We start from the raw sequence: 17,826 nt of genomic DNA on the forward strand, positions 1-17,826 counted from the left end.
CTGGAAAGGCTCCTGGTTATTATTTGACCTAAAGATTACTTGGGTATATATCAAAACAAACAACTTTTATTCTACGTCTTCTCGTGATTTGTTTTTTTTTTTTTCATATAAACAAAAATATAATCTAATTTGCGATTCTACACATGTTAAGTGTATTTAATAGCCAAGCGACGCGAGACAGTACAGTAGCGTTATGTAGCGGAATCGAACATAGATTTAACGTTTTATAGAAACAAAAAACTAAAAAAGGTATTTTTTTTTGTATTTATTACGCTTAGACAAAAGTCGTAGAACAAAAGATGTTAGTCTCTATGTACTAAGGTACATTTATGCGCCTTTGGAAGGTTATGCGTTAGATACCAGTAGCCCTGTGTACATTTTGTACTTATTTAACTTATTTGTACACTTAATACACTAAAACCTTATCTGGTTTTTGTGTATTAAGTATAGAACGTAATATTTAACTCCAATTTCCTTTTTAGTGGAGGTCAAATCTAACAAGTTAAATTTGAGACACTTTTGATTGTCCTACACAGGTGATAGTTTCCACGTCGCTTCAGTTACCATTACATTGCATTATTATGAAAAGCTTGACCTAATGGTGTAACCAGGATCTTCTCCTTACGAGGGGAACTCTTCAACCGTTTACGCCGTAACGCCTTTATATTTTATCACGCGTTTTATGTAACAAGATCTTATAACAACAAAGCTTGCGTCAAAAATAAATTTATGTGATAATAAATCCTCTCTCATTAGTGAGTTTTCCTCGACCGTTAAAAAAATTAACTTTTGTATAATAAACTTATTACCGTTTTGACAAAAGTCTCGAGACTTACTATATCTGAGACTATTCATCGCATCACTAACACTGGACTACGTCTATGTGGTGAACATTAGTGCATTCATTGCAGTCGCGCATACTGGTACTGTGTTGTATAGATTTTAGTGTTGTTACACATTTGTTTGTCGTAATACGATAATATTGCTCATTAATAGTAAAGTGTTTAATAATAAGCTTGAAGTATTGTTTTCATGTTCAATTTAGTTGTAACTCGTTCGGATTAAATCATAATAATTTGTAGACTTTAACCTACCTCATGAATCACAGTATCTATTAGTGAAATTCGTTTGAAAATCCGTGCTGTAGTTTATTAGTTATATTAACAGATTGCCGCGCTAGAGGACTTTGTGTTATAGTAAGTATAAAATATAATAACTTGTACACTTAAAATTTCCTCGTGAAACTCAGTATTTTTTGGTTAATACCGAACCAGTCCGGCAGTTTTTGAGTTCACCGCGAACAGACAGACACGGCCAAGGAATAGATAGCGCGATGTGCTCAAGTAACGAACGATTAAAAAATAAAGTTCACTCTAGTGGCAACACCCGCTACCGGCAGTGAAGTGTACAGTTAATTTTTTGAGAATTTAGAATAAATAAATATATTAGGACAAATTACACAGATTGAGCTAGCCCCAAAGTAAGTTCGAGACTTGTGTTATGGGTTACTAACTCAACGGTACTATATTTTATAGCAAATACATATATATTATCAAGACCCGGGCCAATCAGAAAAAGATCATTTTTCCATCATGACCCGACCGGGGATCGAACCCGGGACCTCTTGGTTCAGGGGCAAGCACTTTACCACTGCGCCACCGAGGTCGTCAAATTTATTTCAATATATTGAAAGAAAGAAAAATATATATATAAAAGAGCTTGTCGGGGTTGTATCGTGGGTTGGATATTAAATAGGCACTAGGCAGTAGGTAGTAAAGTATGTTTATTATAAAACTTAAGGTAAGACCCTTATTGGGCCTGTTCCTATTATTTTATTTAATGTTTATAAATTGATCACGGCCACCCTCTTGCCTCGCTAGCGTGATCGTAATGTTTACGCGTCAAAGTGTTCGAGCGGATTTAGAATTTTAAAATTTATGACAGTAGATCCAAATGTGCCAGCGCATGCGAAATACATCGAAAGAGATTCCAAACAAAGCGTAGCTGCGAAAATGATCTTTTTCTGACTGTCCCGGGTCTTGGATGTTTATCTATATATGTATTTGTTATAAAATATAGTATCGTTGAATTAGTATCCCGTAACACAAGTCTCGAACTTACTTTGGGGCTGGCTCAATCTGTGTGATTTGTCCTAATATATTTATTTATTTAATATATATTTATTGATCTTATTTTTTTTAAATTGTCTTGTCCACAGGTAGCACAAAACGGTCTCGAAGTGCTAGCGGCGGTGGCTGAACGTTTAGGAACAGATTTTTCCAATAATGTGCCCACGGTGCTACCACATATTATTGATAGGTGAGTTATTAACCCTACTTCTAATCGCGGCTCGTCCAGTCTTCGCTCGGGTAAAACCATAGTAAAAACACGATAAGCTTCCTCAGGAATCACACTATCTATTGGTTCTTCTTCTTCATAGTCGTATTCCTCATGGCTGAGGGTCGTGGTTATTACGTGGAATTAAATACACGTAACAACTTTCTTGGTATTAGTAATGGAGTGGTTTGCCATTGCCTTCTCCATTTCACACACAAGTTAATAATCAACAAGTGTGCAGGTTTCCTCGCGATGTTTTCCTTCACCGGAAGCAAGTGATGGTCAATGAGAACACATGAGTCAGATTGGTATACAAACTCATGTGGCATGAGTAGGATTCGAACCTGGCACATTTCGATCCTCAGGCCTTAACAGGGTCTTAACCCTTACAACACCACCTTGGTTAAAACCGTACAAAATACGTCCGGTAGATAGAATTTTTCGCGTTCACATATGGCGCGACTGGCGACTGGGGTACTTCTTTTTTATAATATGTAAGGATGAATATCAATACAAACCCACACCCATATTACATAGTATAAAACGTATATATAAATATGGTTGTCATTCGTCCATTGTTCTTCATGAGTCATTAAAGGCGGGATCTGCGTCGAATATAGATTTGTTTGTTTGTGGGTCACTATAGTAATTTCGCTTTTATCTATATACTAGCGACCCGCCCCGGCTTCGCTCGGTTAAAACCATAATTAAATAAGTAGCCTACGTCGCTTCTGAAGGTTTCGTCTGTATCTGTGCCAAATTCCATCAAAATAGTCCTAGTAATTTTTGAGTTTAGAACAAATCTTTTGTCTTTATAATATTAGTATGGTTAAACTTTATCATAGTTATCATCAATTAATTTAAGAACTTGTTCTTGTCGGTGGAGCGTTTTCCATCTAATTCTGTCCTCGGCCACCGATGTCACCTCCCTACACGACACGAGCTCCGCCTTCTCTTTTATTTCATCCAGGAATGCCCTTCTTGGCTTTCCTTTTCCTCTTCTTGCTTCGAGTTTTCCTTCAATCAGATATTTCATAAAGTTGTCGTGACGTATAAGGTGGCCAAACATCTTTCCCCTTCTTGTCTCTTGCTTTCAATAACATTCTTCTCTCTTTGATCTTGTCTAATACTTCTTCATTTGTTTTCTTATCTGTCCAATTAATTCTCTCTTTACGCCTCCAGCACCACATTTCAAAAGCTTGTAAACGCATTCGATTCTTCTTTAGCAATTAAAAATGTTGACAAAACTGTACTGGTCACCTGGCTAGAAGGAATGATGGAAGGTGGAGTAAAGCTGTAACCGAGTGGTACCCCAGGACTGGAAAACTGAGCGTAGGTCATCCGGCAGCTAGATGGGTCGATGATGTAAAGGGAATTGCTGGCAACAACTGTATGGCGATGGCCCAGGACAGAGATGGTTGGCGGAGACGGAAGGAGGCCTATGCCCAGCAGTGGGTTAATGAGGGCTGCAGATGATGATGATAAGGATAATGAAACATATGCTTACTTACTTGCTGTTTTATTCGGCCAGAATGAAAAAAGTTAAGTGAAAGTGTATATATATACACTTTCACTTAACTTATATGCGTTATCCGGCTTATATTCTACCCGTGCACCAAATTTCATAACAATCCGTCATGAGTTTGCGTGGAAGTGTAACAAACATACACACATACATCCTCACAAACTTTCGCATTTATAATATTAGTATGACTAGCTTTTTCCCGCGGTAACGAGTTATTTTTTCCGGGATGAATGGTACCCCATGTCCTTGTGCACACTCGAAACTATCTATATGCGAAATTTGCATGATTGAAATTTAAATATATATCGTTTTTTTCCAGGCTGGCGGACACAAAAGAAGGTGTGCGTCACATGGCACGCATTTGTATCTCGTCACTAGGTGACAGCAAGGCTGTGGCCCCCAGGACTCTGTTGGCGAGGCTCATACCAACATTACAGCATAAGGCACCCCACGCACGCGAGGAGACAGTCAGGTGTATCCAGGCCTTATTGGACGCGTGAGTGTTCAAATTAACAACAAGTTTATTTGTCAGACAAATTGAAAAATCTCCCAATTTTCAATATACGTTTCGCTACAACTTTTGCACGGCTGAATCGATTTTGATCAAACGTATCCAAGAAACGCCGCGTAAAAATTGTCTGTCAAATAAAAAAACAACAGCCATATTGGTTCGCCCATTGATGAGCTATGGTATGGGATTAGCGGTCAAACTTATAACACCCCACTTTTTGCGTCGGGGGTTAAAAATTATTCAACTTAGGATATACATAACTTATGGTTAATGACAGATGCCGACCCCGCCAATAGATTTTTGATTTCGCAAATAGGTACATTTTTTTATACCTGATGGGAAATTGTCACCTCGGCCTATGGATGCTGCAACTCAACAATGCATTATAAGCATGCAATCTGATGATAAGCATGTCCTAATAGGTTCATTTAAGATCGGCTCCCAACGAGGGAACTCATCGGAGTACTGGTATTGTCACATATATTTTTTCTAACGCGTTGAATGCCACTGGTCATAATAAAATCTCGTGTCAAAACGTGACTTTTTTTTTTTCAGACACGGCGTTACAGAATTACAACTGCGCGGCGCTGTGCCGAATTTGGCGGCTCTAGTTGGCGACCCCAACAGTGCAGTGAGAGATGCCGCAATGCAACTATTAGTAGACGTCTACCGGCACGTTGGTGAGTCGAATCCTGAAACGCGCAAGCGAGATTTTCTCGCGCTGTTATACAGGGTTACTGGTATCAAACGCAAAACCTCGTAAAGACTACTTGGGTACATCAAAACAAGCAACTTTTATTTGACGACCTTTCGTGATTCGTAGTTTTTTTTTTTCATATTAAAAAAAAATAAAAAAATACAATCTAATTTGCGATTCTACACATCTTAACTCTATACCAAGCAACACGAGACAGTACAGTACAGCAGAATCGAACATAGAGGTAACGTTTTATAGAAATGACATTAAAACAAAAAAAAGGCAAATTTTTGTATTTATTTCGTTTAGACAAAAGTCGTAGAACAAAAGATGTTAGTCTCTATATACCTTATGCGCCTTTGGAAGGTTATGCGTTAGATACCAGTAGCCCTGTACATAGGCTAGCGCCAATCTTGTTTTACATAGATACATAACATATGTATAACTTAAAAGATCACAAGTTAATGACCTAGTCAATTAAGATAGGACGTTTCTGTACTACTATATTATAAAGTCTGTCTGTCTGTCTGTTCTGCTTTCACGGCTAAACCGATTTTCATGAAATTTTGTATGCATGTAGCTAAAGACCACCGTTCATACATAGCCTACTTTTGAAAGTTTGTATGTAAATCATGTCTATTTCGTTTTCGCTGAGAAATTCACGCGTGCGAAGAGGCGGGCAAAAGCTAGAAAAATACATTTTGGTGTTAGCACATTAGATCGAAGTTTACGGTCAACCAGAGACAGCCTCGTTTAGGAAATACGATATCCATTTGAAGGGCTTCACGATCATTCTCAACACGGAAGAAACGCTTGTGGATAACTTTAAAACTTTATTTATTACTAGCGTCCCGCCCCGGCTTCGCCAGGGTAAAACCATAGTAAAAAGTTGGCCCATGCTACTTCTGAAGGTGTAGTCCCACCTTTGTGCCAAACTTCATCAAAATCGGCCCAGTCGTTTTTGATTTATTTATTACAAACAAAACACTAAAGAAACCAAAATACAAATCTTTCTAAAACAAAAACATTGAAGATTAAACATTTTACATTATATTTTTATTGGTTAAAACGATATCGGTGGACTCTGTCTATTGTAGGTGTAATGTCCTCCGGAACTACTGGTCTACTTTCCCGTTTGGTCTATATTGAACTTTTGGTCCGTTTCCCCAAACTGTAATTTTTTTTTCCCAATCCGACTATACTTTCCTCATTTTCCTCCATCCATCCTCACTTGGTCTACTTTTCTGATTGGTCTAATCTGGGGGCGTGTCATGTCAAATTTAAAAATGTCCAATTTGAAGTGTCAAATTTTAAATGTCAAAATTTAAATTTCAAATGTCAAACATAAAGTGTCAAATTTCAAATGTCAAACATAAAGTGTCAAATTTGAAATGTCAAACATAAAAGTGTCAAATATCAAATGTCTAACGTCATATTCCAAAAAAACGAAAAATACATAACATATTTTTTTTTTTTTACAGGAGAAAGACTGAGACAAGATTTAAAGAAGAAAGAGTTGGTGCCGGCGCAGAAGCTCGCGTTGCTCGAGCAGAAATTTGACGAGGCGAGGGAAGCCGGATTGTTACTGCCTACAGGTATGTGTGGCTTCGCCCCTGTGAAACAATAAATATACACCTTACTTTGTCAGGAATCACTCTATCTATTTAAAAAACCCTCATCAAAATCCGTGGCGTAGTTTTAAAGATCTAAGCATGCATAGTGACAGACAGCGGGAAGCGACTTTGTTTTATACTATGTAGTGATGTTGTACCACCAGCCCGTCCGGGCTTTGCTCGGGTAAAACCAAAATAAAAGTAACCCATGTTACTACTTAAAGTTTCGTTTATCTCTGTTCTAAATCTCATTGAACAAATATAGTAATCTTTTCTCTTTATGTTTTTTTTTAACCTGTCACGTCCCACTGTTGGACAAAGCCCCCCTAAATCTTTCCAAGCCGCTTCGATTCGATGCCAAATCCAGCCATACATTCTTAAGCATCGCAGATCACAACTCCAAAGCTTCCTTGGTCTGCCACGTAGTTGTAATAATATTAGTATGGATATTGATTTCTTAAAAACCTACATAGTATTGGTATATCGGAACGACCACTGCTGAGAAGGACAACAACGAACGGAACTGCTGAGAAGAAATGCCTTAAGAAACTCATTTTAAACAGTTCTATATAACAGTGAATTATTCCTTTCCAACAGCATCGCAAGGCGTGGACGAGGCAGATTTTATAGCCCGATCTGCAAAGAGAACTATGACAATGCCCTCCGCCCGCCGCGACGGTGACTCCGGGGCTTCCACACCAGGTCAGTTACACACTCTTTGTTTCTTCCGCTTCAGCCATTGAGCGTAGCCCAGAGTCCGGTTTGCTACTTTTTAGTCTCCCCTTCGCACGGTCGTCGGCGAACCTGGTTGTCAGGTTGGTACCAGGTCAGTAACATCTACTTACACATGTGTGTTAAGTAGATGTGACTGACCTGGTACCAACATATCAAATAGATGACACACATATCATAGCCCGGTCATACAAGTTTACCTTAGTTATCGTCCACCCGGTTTAAGCGCCATGACTCGACTATCTGTGTCGACGCGGTGAGTTTCTGAATCGCGCAAGAGAGATTTTCTCGCTCGCGTATATAGGTCTCGGAAGAAGATTTTTCAGACATTGTTTACTTACAAATTGGTGTTACTTACACGCTGGCGCATTACACATCATGTGTGAGATAAGACGCCAGGTTTGGCATAAATTCGCAGTGCGTTCGAAAATGTATGAAGCGGTTAGTGCGGTTTAATATTAATCTATCACAGATTATGTTAAACTGTTAATGAGTCCGGACCATTTGGACAAATTGGTCGGAACAACAACGTGCTCGGTCTGTTCTTGATAATTGCACATATTACAAGGGAATTATTTTGTGGTCCTGGACTCTAGTTGTAAATTTTTGTATAGACAGAGAAAACTACAGACATCGTCATACATTTCGTTTCGCTCATAGAAAGAGAAACGCATATTAGAAACAAACGAGAGGAAACTGGACAGAGTGTTAATATATTTGTCGTGGTTTAATAAATCCTGTTGTCGGTTTTACAACGCCTATTAACCATAAGCCGAGAAATGTTTTATTTAATTTGACTACGCTAGCTAGCGTTGTCTTTGGGTGGATCTCCGAGCGTTTCGACCGCTGCGGGCCGTGCCTTTATTGTTATCCGTTAATTTTCTTGAGGAAGCAATCATTTCCAAAATCAATCATTCATAGAATTGGCATTGACCACAATACAGATTAATGATTTTAAAGTAAAATAGTAAAACTGTTTTTGTCTTTGTTAAAACTTGAAAAATAACAATGACGCGCGGCCGCAGCGAAAGTCGAAACGCTCGGAGATCCGAGCTTTGTCATGTATAGGCCCGGCTTCGTTGCACCGTTGCGTCGAGGTATCGCGTTGACGCTCAGATATTTGACAGATCATGCTCAGACATTGATGCACGTCAAAATGACCCGGGACGACGGAGCAACCGGGCCGGAGCCTAGAAACTCATATAAAAATGTGTTCTTTAAATTATATCATTATAACAACTAACATAGTAAATATTCTTTCTTTCTATGCACCCGTTGGCGCCATCGATAACAACCCTAATCTGCCATCTTGGATCTACACATCATGTACATGAAATCTTAAAATAATCTCAAAATCTCACGCACTACTAATTATGTCATACTTTTTAATATTTCCAAAAAAATAATCTTCATTTTGTATAACCAATGTAAACCGAACAATGCGATCACATTTCTATCATAATTCGTCTTTTGTCTAATGACATAAATCATTAATAACCAAAACTATTGTTAAAATTGCTTCGTTGCACAAATTTCGCGACATTTTTACCGAAAAATTAAAATTTCTAAAAACCAACAAATGTAACCTAACAAATTTCCGCAATAATTCCTAATTTTATCCAATGACACTATAAATTACCAAAATTTATTATGAAATTAACCTCATTATATAACTTTAAAATCATCTATAATCTATATAAAAAACACTCATTCACTATTGTAAACATGCATGGTTTTTCAAAAATCATTTGAGTTAAATATGACATGAAATTCTACAAATTATTTTACCGAAATCTTGTCAATATTTTATTTCTTAATACCAATAAATGCTGGCTATAATTATGTCCAATCTTTTTTAATCTCGCTCAATGCCATGAAACTTGTCGGCCCAAATGAATTCCTTTACCACAAAAATTTAAATAAAATATATTATTTACGAATATCTTGACTTAATATCTTAAAAAATATATCTTTTCCATCAAATTGACAAACCTATTAATGGTAAATATTATGTATGTCTTTCTAAAATCACCAACTTATTACGGTCGAATGAGTTGAAATGAATTCGTTTCTATTTCGTGTTTTCTTCACCGCCTATTGACAAACCAATTAATGATAAATATGTTACGGGAAATATTAAATTGTCCTCGAATTCCATATCTCACCCAATACGATATGAATATCATAAACAAATCTTTTCCACATCGAATTAATGAGAAACAAACCTAATGATAACTATATTCCGGCCAATCTATACTTGAAATCGCCAAATAACGCGATACATTTCGGCAAATCTTGTCTAAATTTCGTCCAAAACCAATAAACATTTGGAATTAAATCCTTTACCACCGAATGATAAATGTATTAATGAAAAATTTCCACATCTCACCCAATGCTCAATATGATAAAAATATCATTAAAAAAAAAACGACAAAATTTTCACAAAATCAGCGTGCGAACAACCAAAGAAAACTATTGGAGGGCTATACAGTATGCCTAGCCGGAAGCCGCCGCCACCTGTTAAGCTTTCAGCCGCTAGAAGCGGTACGTATCTTAATTAAAATTAATTAGACTGTATTTAAATAAGTTTTTTACACAAGCTTTTATTATTATCATAGAGATTTTGAATTCAATGCGTGCCAACAAATTATGTTCGTGCAGTAATCCGTTGTGGAGTTCGTGGGTGCACCATCATGACATGTTTATCATAATAATGCATTGTCATCCAAACTGAACGTGTGTACAAAATTTCAGCTCAATCGGTTGAAGATATCTGTTTCACGCGTTATCTACTCAACCAATCTTCGTGAAATTTCTCATATACACCTATTATAGATGGCGCTAAATGCTTATAAACATTAACATTGTAATAAAACACTAGATAGCGATTTCGACTATCCCAATCTCCTTTCAGTAAGAAGAAAAAATTGTAATTGACCGAGCGAGGTCTAACATTTTACTTGGGGCAAAAATAAATTTACACGCGCTAAAAAATACATAGTATGTTTTAACGCGATTACTTTCGAACCGTTGGTCCGATTTTGATGAAATTTAAAAGGCAAATAGGATATGTCAATAGATTTTTTAAGTTCGTGTAGCATCAAAATCGGTTCAGACGTTTTTGAAATATTCACAATGATGTAAAAAAATAATGTGTTCGTGAGGTCTAAGTTCGCGGCGAACAACTGGTTAATCGAATTTCCAGTATCAAGCTCAATAGGCGGCGCGGGCAGCGGCGCGGGCGAGGCGGGCGCGGTGTCGTGCGAGGCGTTCGAGGCCGCGTTCGCGGGCGCCGCGCCCGCCGCCGTGTACGGCGCGCGCGGGCTCGACGACCTGTGCCGACACGCCGCCGCGCTCTTGGGGGACCGCGCCGCCGATTGGGAGAAGAGGGTCGACGCGGTGAGTTTCTGAAACGCGCAAGAGAGATTTTCTCACACGCGTATATAGCTCTGGAAGAATATTTTTTAATTGGCGCGTTGGATCGACGCGCTTGCACTAGATAAAAGCTAGGAACTTGACTAATGAATTATAACACCCTATCCCTATCTATAATTTATAGTTTGATATATAAGTATTATTCTTATGCCGATACAATCTTATTATAGTATTAGGTCCTTACATATGAAATTGGCGTTTTCTTGTACTGGCCACTTTAATCACAAATTTCTCCTCTTTGGTTAGGAATTCCAAATTCAAATTTATACAGCTATTTTACACATGTATTTGTGTTTCGTTAACCGTCATTCAATTATTTTTCTTCTGATTTTTCTGTTTGCGTCACTCAGTTTACAAAATGGAATCTTGAAATATCGCGTTATTTACGAGTACGAGTTCCACCGTGGCACCAGTGCTGCGGAAACGGCTCGAATGGTTAATGATGTGTATGGCGGTCGTGTCGCAAAAGAAAACACGGTGCGTTTTTGGTTCCAACGTTTTCGTTTTGGAAATTTTGATCTGCAGAACAAGCCCCGTGGACGGCCGGAGACCCTAGTTGATAATGAAGAATTGAAGGCTATTTTGGAAGCAGATCCATCGCAAACCATGTCCGACTTAGCTTCAGGCTTCGGTGTTAGTGATAAAACTGTTTTAATAATAATTGTTTAATTCGGCAATAAATAATAATAAATATATTAAGTGTTAGTAACAATGTTCTTAAAACTATGTTAGTTACTTATTTAAGTGGATATGGGTCCTAATCCACTTGAAGCAAATTGGGAAGATTAAGAAACTTGAAAGGTGGGTACCTCACGATTGAGGCAAACGCGTGTCGACTGCTGCGTTACATTACTCAACCGGCACATAATGAAGGGTTTTTAAATGAAATCATTACCTGTGATGAAAAGTGGATTCTCTGCTCCAAAAGATTACCATTTTTTTCGAAATTTGGATAACTATTTTCAAGGGAAAAAATTCAACTCCGATAGGCCAGTCCAAACCGCCTTCAAAGATTTTATTGATTCCCGTCCGAATGATTGTTTTAGTAAAGGGATCAATGAACTACCTATGAGATGGCAAAAGTGCATAGATAATAATGGTTCTTACTTTGATTCAATAAATATATTATATTAAAAAACATTCGACTTTTTGTTCCTCCTATACCAATTTCATATGTAAGGACCTAATAAATTAAATATATTCTTTGTCAAACTTACGTCTTCTATTCAGCCGTGGACTATCCACCAATCACTGCTGTACAGTTCCAAATCAATGTCATGTTTATCCACAGCTCAAGAAAATCCGTTCCCTACTATCAGCCAATGCGCACATACAATATCCAACGGAGTTCTCAGCTAATTTGAAAGATTTGTCTGTGCCGTTCTTAGTCGTTATCAAGGATTTGAGGAGTCAGGTATGATCAAAAACTAATTTAATTTTTATTTTATTGTATTTGATTTTATCTTTTTGTGTTAATATGGGTCATGTAGCTTGAAATAAACTTTTAACCGACAGAATCAGTCAAAAGTACTTTTTTGACTGATTTCGCTCGAAATCGATCAATACTACTAATTTCACAGGTTGTTCGCGAGGCCTGCATTACGATAGCACACATGGCGAAAGTGCTCAAGAACAAATTGGAACAGTTTAGTTTGTACATACTACAGGAATTGATCAATTTGATACAGAACGCTGCTAAGGTGAGCGCTTTCACTATAATCAAAAACGAAATTAAAAGCCTAATTAAACTCAAATATTGTTGGTCATGCATGGGCCCCTTATTGCTTACCATTGTTGTTTTTTTTTTTACATATTTTTCTCTGTCTAATAGTATTAAAAAATACAAAAAAAAACATGTTATGATTGTGATCAAGTGCTAATGAAAAATAGATATAAAACACGAAATGTAATTTTCGAACCGTTGGTCAGATTTGTATGAAATTTAAAAGGTATGTAGGATCTGCCAATAGCATTTTAAAGTTCTTCGGGCAACAGAATCGGTTCAGTCCTTTTTGAAATATTCACAATTCACAATTTTGTAAAAGAACATTGTGTACGCGAGGTATGAGTTCGCGACGATACGACTAGTTATTAGAATTGGATTGGACCTATTTTACGTTTTGTCTGTCAGGTTGTATCCTCGGCCGGCACGGTGTGCGTGCGGTACATAGTGCTGTACGTACACTCGCCAAGGTTGATACCGGTGTTGGCCACCAATTTGACCACGAATAAGTCGAAAGAAATTCGCTCCACGCTCAGGTATTTTGAAAAATGTTATCTTCTACAATCTTTCGTTTTTATTTTACAAGCTTATATTTAACTTGTAATGTAACTATGTATGTATATAAATAAATGAGGTAATAGACTCGGTTGGTTTGGACACGTGATGAGGAGAGAAGAGAATCATTTACTGAGGAAAGCTTCAAGTAGGAAGGTTCACGGGATATAGAGGACGAGGAAGTCCTAGGAAGAGATGGATGGATTGTGTCAGGGAGGATTTGAGGGTGCTGGGGGTGGATCCAAATATGGCAAAAGACAGAATTGTGGAGGGAACAGACATTTTGCGCCGACCCCTGAGGATGGGGCAAGGTAAGGCAAATGATAATGTAACTATGTATGTATGTCCCTATGTCTCTGGTGGGAAGATATATTGAACCGATTGAGCTGAAATTTTGTACACAATTTTAGTTTGGATGACAATGCATTATTATGATAAATTCGACCTGATGGTGTGCCCAGGAACTGCTCCAGTGTTGGGAACTCCTCAACAGTTTGTGTGCTAGTTATTGCCCGGGGCTTAGGAATTTTGAGATAAAATATAGTCTATAGAAATCTTGGACAACGCACCTTTTTAATGGTGAAAGAATTTTGGAAATCGATTCGGTAGTTTCGTACTCACAAAGTTACAAACTCACAAACGCTTACTTCTTCATAATAATTATTGTGTAACAGTTGAATAAAAACGGTTTTATTTATCTGATGTAAAATCTTATCTGTTGCAGCGAGGTGCTAGTTCTACTTCTAGAAAAATGGTCGCCGTCGACGATAGAGAAGCAGCAGGTGAAATTATTATACTATTTTAACTAGCTCTTACCCGCGTCTTCGCCCCAGCCCCGGCTCTTTACCGGACCGGTAACTTTTTCGAACCGGGTAATTTTCGAAAAAAAAATCTTCATTCGTTTGATTTAGAATTCTGGTCTCGAGGATTTGGCGCCCCCGTGAAACTGCCGCCCGGGGCTCGTGCCCTGGTTTTCCCAACAGATCCGGCGCTGCATCGCCCGAGGTCTGAGTAGGTGTAACCTACCTCTAGGTCTAGCCGGCATGATGACTACTGAACCTAGGTCTTACCTACGAAAAGTTATTAACACCTAGGTGTTACCGACGAAAAGTTATTAACACCTAGGTGTTACCTACGAAAAGTTATTAACACCTAGGTGTTACCTACGAAAAGTTATTAACACCTAGGTGTTACCTACGAAAAGTTACCTACACCTAGATGTTACCTACTCAGACCGGCTGCACCTAGGTCTACCGTAACATAATTATATATATATTTTCTGTACCAGACGGTGGTGAGGGACGCTATACGCAAGGCGTGTGTCGACGCGGACAGCAACGCTAGGAATTGTGCGAGAAAGTAAGTTTATTTATACATTACTTGCTTTTGCCTGTGGCTTCGCCCGCGTGAATTTCATAGCAAAATCTCGGTCATTCTTTTATCGCGTATTCTGTAAGACTGGTTAATATATAAATGAAAATCTTGAAAATTGTATTAAGTTCCGTACAATCTATCACCCCTCTTTTGAAGGGGTTGAGGGTTAATTTGCGGAAAAAACTGAAACACATAGTCACTAACTTCAACGGTGTAGAACTTTCATATAAAAGGTTTTCATCCCTTTCACCCCATTCGGGGTGGAATTTCCAAAATTCCTCTCTTAGAGCTCATCTACATTCAAATTCAAATCATTTATTCAGAAATTAGACCTTCACAGGCACTTTCTCGTCGATCTTTATATTTATAGTTATTTCTCACAAGCTACAAACTATGGCATTTCGGAACGACCACTGCTGAGAAGAAATGCCGAAAGAAACTCATTTGAACAGTGTTGGTCCCTATCATGCCAGATCGGCTTACCATTATTGTTTCTTACAATGTTTTTTTTTTCTAATAATATATAAAAGTACATAATGTACCTAATCAAAAGGTATATCAAAACAGGTTATGATTGTGATCCGAGTGCTGATTATAATATATATATATAGATGTGAAACACAATTAAACTCTTCAGGTAGCCCACATGTCGGATCACAATAACCTGTTTTACTATGTACGTATGTGATATGTCCTAATATATTTATTTCTTTATCTCCAACAGAGCGTACTGGGCTTACAAGCGCTATTTCCCCGAAGACGCGGAAGCATTGTTCCAGAGGCTAGACATCGCTGCGCAGAAGCAGATAGAGCGAGAGAAAAATATAGGCAGCGTCGACAGTCTGCATCATATTGGCGCAGGTTGGTGTTTTTGGTGAAGTTCTTTTTTTTATTTGCTCTTTGTTTTTTTTTTTCTTTCGAAATTGGCAAAAAGACGCTTAGGCACTAGGTTAAAAAAATGTTTTTTTTTTTTTTTAATAATTGTTTTCTTTTTTTTTTTCAAAATTGTTTTCAATTTTCTTTCGAAATTGTTTTCAACTTTTTTTACAAAATCAATTTTACGTTTTTCTTTGTCCGCAGAAAGGAGAGCCATCACCAGTCCAAGGAGTCCGTCAGCCAGTGTTTCAGGTAATTGACTTTCCGCCCACCCATCTCTGCTATGACCTGAGTAACATTGCTTGACCTCCGTAGGTATTGACTATGGTATATCACAAACCCCGTGCACGAAACGGTGAGATAAGGTACCTTGGGTAGATTCTCTATGCGAAGTTTCAAGTAAATATTAACATTTCTAAATATTTAATATTAAGATAATAATTATTATATCGGCTGTGAATTGTAGATACCAGGCGTCCATAGCATCAAAATGGTGGAATAATATCAGTTTTTGTCTGTGTGTAAGTGCAAGAGGAACATTGACCTCAAATAGTGATGTTCGATGTTTGTTTACATGTCAAGATTACATATTAATATTTATATTTATCCCCATTTTTGGAAGTGTTGATATTTACTGGGAACTTCGAACATAAAGGAATGGTCACCTCATTTCGTATGTGAACAGGGTCTATTGATATTCCCATAAAATGGTTTCCAATCTGAAGCATGTCCTGATATGTAACTTGTTTTGTATACTCAATTTTCCCTAGTATTTGAAATAATTTTTAATTTATATATATACAAATAATTTAGCTTAAATTTAAGTATATGTTTTGTCCCGTTCTTGCACTGTTAAAGTCCAATTTACCCCTATGTTAGTATAGAATTGTTCATTGTAAAAGTTCAATTATATTGTCAATTCAACTCAAAATACTTTTGTCTCTTTCACACAGGTACAAAATGTTGGAATGTGTGGAAGTGACAAAATATATCGGGCGCGATTTATGAAGTGCAATATATATATATATTTTTTTTTTTGAAATCTTTTACAATGATCATATTGTGCAATTATATTTTATTGTTATATTCTGGAATATAAGATTTATTTTATACAAAGTGTTTTATCTCGTAGACAGAGAAAGGTATAGACTTTCGCATATACAAGAAAGAGAAATGTGATTTTAGAAATATACACGAGAAGAGAAAGCGATAATATACTTTGTATTATTGTTTTGATTTTGTTACATACGAAAAATAATATACTGTTATGTTATTCGCCTTATGTCACTCTAGAATGTTGCCCGCGGCTTCGCTCCCGTGGTAATTTTGAGATAAGATATAGTCTTCGCAGATCACCCGTTCGAAACATACGAAATTCAATAGCGAAGGGAAAATCTTTCGCTCTCCTTTTCTGCGAATCAAATTAACGCTCAACATCGTATTATATTATCATAATTAAAATACGCTGGTACATACGACTTATCGAAGATTTTCTTTCCACGCTACTCCTGGAACTGGTAACAAATTATATAATTTTTAATTCAATATGTATATATATGTCAGCATCTACTGAAAATTTAGTATCGGGCATGAGTCGAAGCGGCTCACTGAGAAGGCGCCGATCTTCTCAGGACAGGCCTCCGATATCGCATATACCTGTCGCTATGCGAGGTACATATGATGGTATATATCATTTCTTATATGTGCTATTTACATCTCAACATCCAATCGCAGTGAGACGCGGCTAACCAATCACAGCGCGCCATTGTGACGCGACGACAACTACACGCCAATGTGATTGGTTCGCTGCGTCTCGTTTCGAATCGATAGTCAGAAGTAAATATAAGAGGTTATATACTCGGCTGTGACGCTACATAAACACAGGGTGTTTTAAAAAATATATCTCAATCGACTATTAACCGGAGCCGACTACTGGAAAAATCTCTATACATTGTAACTTTGAATCTTTGGGATAAAGCTTGATTTTACAACCTGCCTGACGTCCACCCGTCCTGAGAGTACCTACTATTGTTGCCTATTACCAGCCTAGACTATTTGTCCCTTAGTCGCCTCGTACGACATCTACGGGAGGATATGGAGCGAGACCTGTCACACAATATAAGCTGTATCTTTTGACGTGTAAAAATGTTTTATCAACTTCTACAATATAATATCATTTCTCATAATAGTAAAGTTTGACATTATAATAGAATTTAAGCATTAAGACGATACATAACTGCACACTAGCGCCACCAAAACATTTTACCAATTTTTTTTGTTTATTGGCGAAAACTAAAAAAATCCTCTTTCCAAATTATTCCACACAAGACAAAAGTATTTATTGCAAAGTATTACAGTTTTCCATTACACAATGTAGTCACAGTCTACTATATCGAAAACGGTGGCCACCAAAATCTTCATAGTGGACTGATGGTGGCGCTAGTGTGC

The 17,826-nt window shown here is 37.5% G+C and overlaps 1 protein-coding gene across 8 annotated transcripts in view; it reads left to right on the forward strand.

Annotated features, from left to right (window-relative positions):
• chb (chromosome bows) overlaps window positions 1–17,826 on the forward strand; it is a 46,805-nt gene that overhangs the window by 7,805 nt on the left and 21,174 nt on the right. For 6 of the 8 annotated variants that reach the window (XM_053765369.2, XM_053765366.1, XM_053765371.1 and 3 more), the window contains exons 4-17: window positions 2,219–2,319; window positions 4,182–4,358; window positions 4,929–5,053; window positions 6,552–6,665; window positions 7,281–7,385; window positions 9,867–9,959; window positions 10,621–10,814; window positions 12,142–12,264; window positions 12,431–12,550; window positions 12,982–13,109; window positions 13,853–13,910; window positions 14,417–14,487; window positions 15,227–15,363; window positions 15,583–15,630. In XM_053765369.2, the coding sequence (XP_053621344.1) occupies window positions 2,219–2,319; window positions 4,182–4,358; window positions 4,929–5,053; window positions 6,552–6,665; window positions 7,281–7,385; window positions 9,867–9,959; window positions 10,621–10,814; window positions 12,142–12,264; window positions 12,431–12,550; window positions 12,982–13,109; window positions 13,853–13,910; window positions 14,417–14,487; window positions 15,227–15,363; window positions 15,583–15,630 (1,594 nt within the window). Of the gene's footprint in view, window positions 1–917; window positions 1,197–2,218; window positions 2,320–4,181; window positions 4,359–4,928; window positions 5,054–6,551; window positions 6,666–7,280; window positions 7,386–9,866; window positions 9,960–10,620; window positions 10,815–12,141; window positions 12,265–12,430; window positions 12,551–12,981; window positions 13,110–13,852; window positions 13,911–14,416; window positions 14,488–15,226; window positions 15,364–15,582; window positions 15,631–17,826 lie in introns of those variants that run through there. The other 2 variants (XM_064436866.1, XM_053765372.1) reach the window with 2 other exon arrangements.

The sequence above is a fragment of the Plodia interpunctella genome, chromosome 27 (genome assembly GCF_027563975.2).
Source record: "Plodia interpunctella isolate USDA-ARS_2022_Savannah chromosome 27, ilPloInte3.2, whole genome shotgun sequence".
Lineage (NCBI taxonomy): Eukaryota > Metazoa > Arthropoda > Insecta > Lepidoptera > Pyralidae > Plodia > Plodia interpunctella.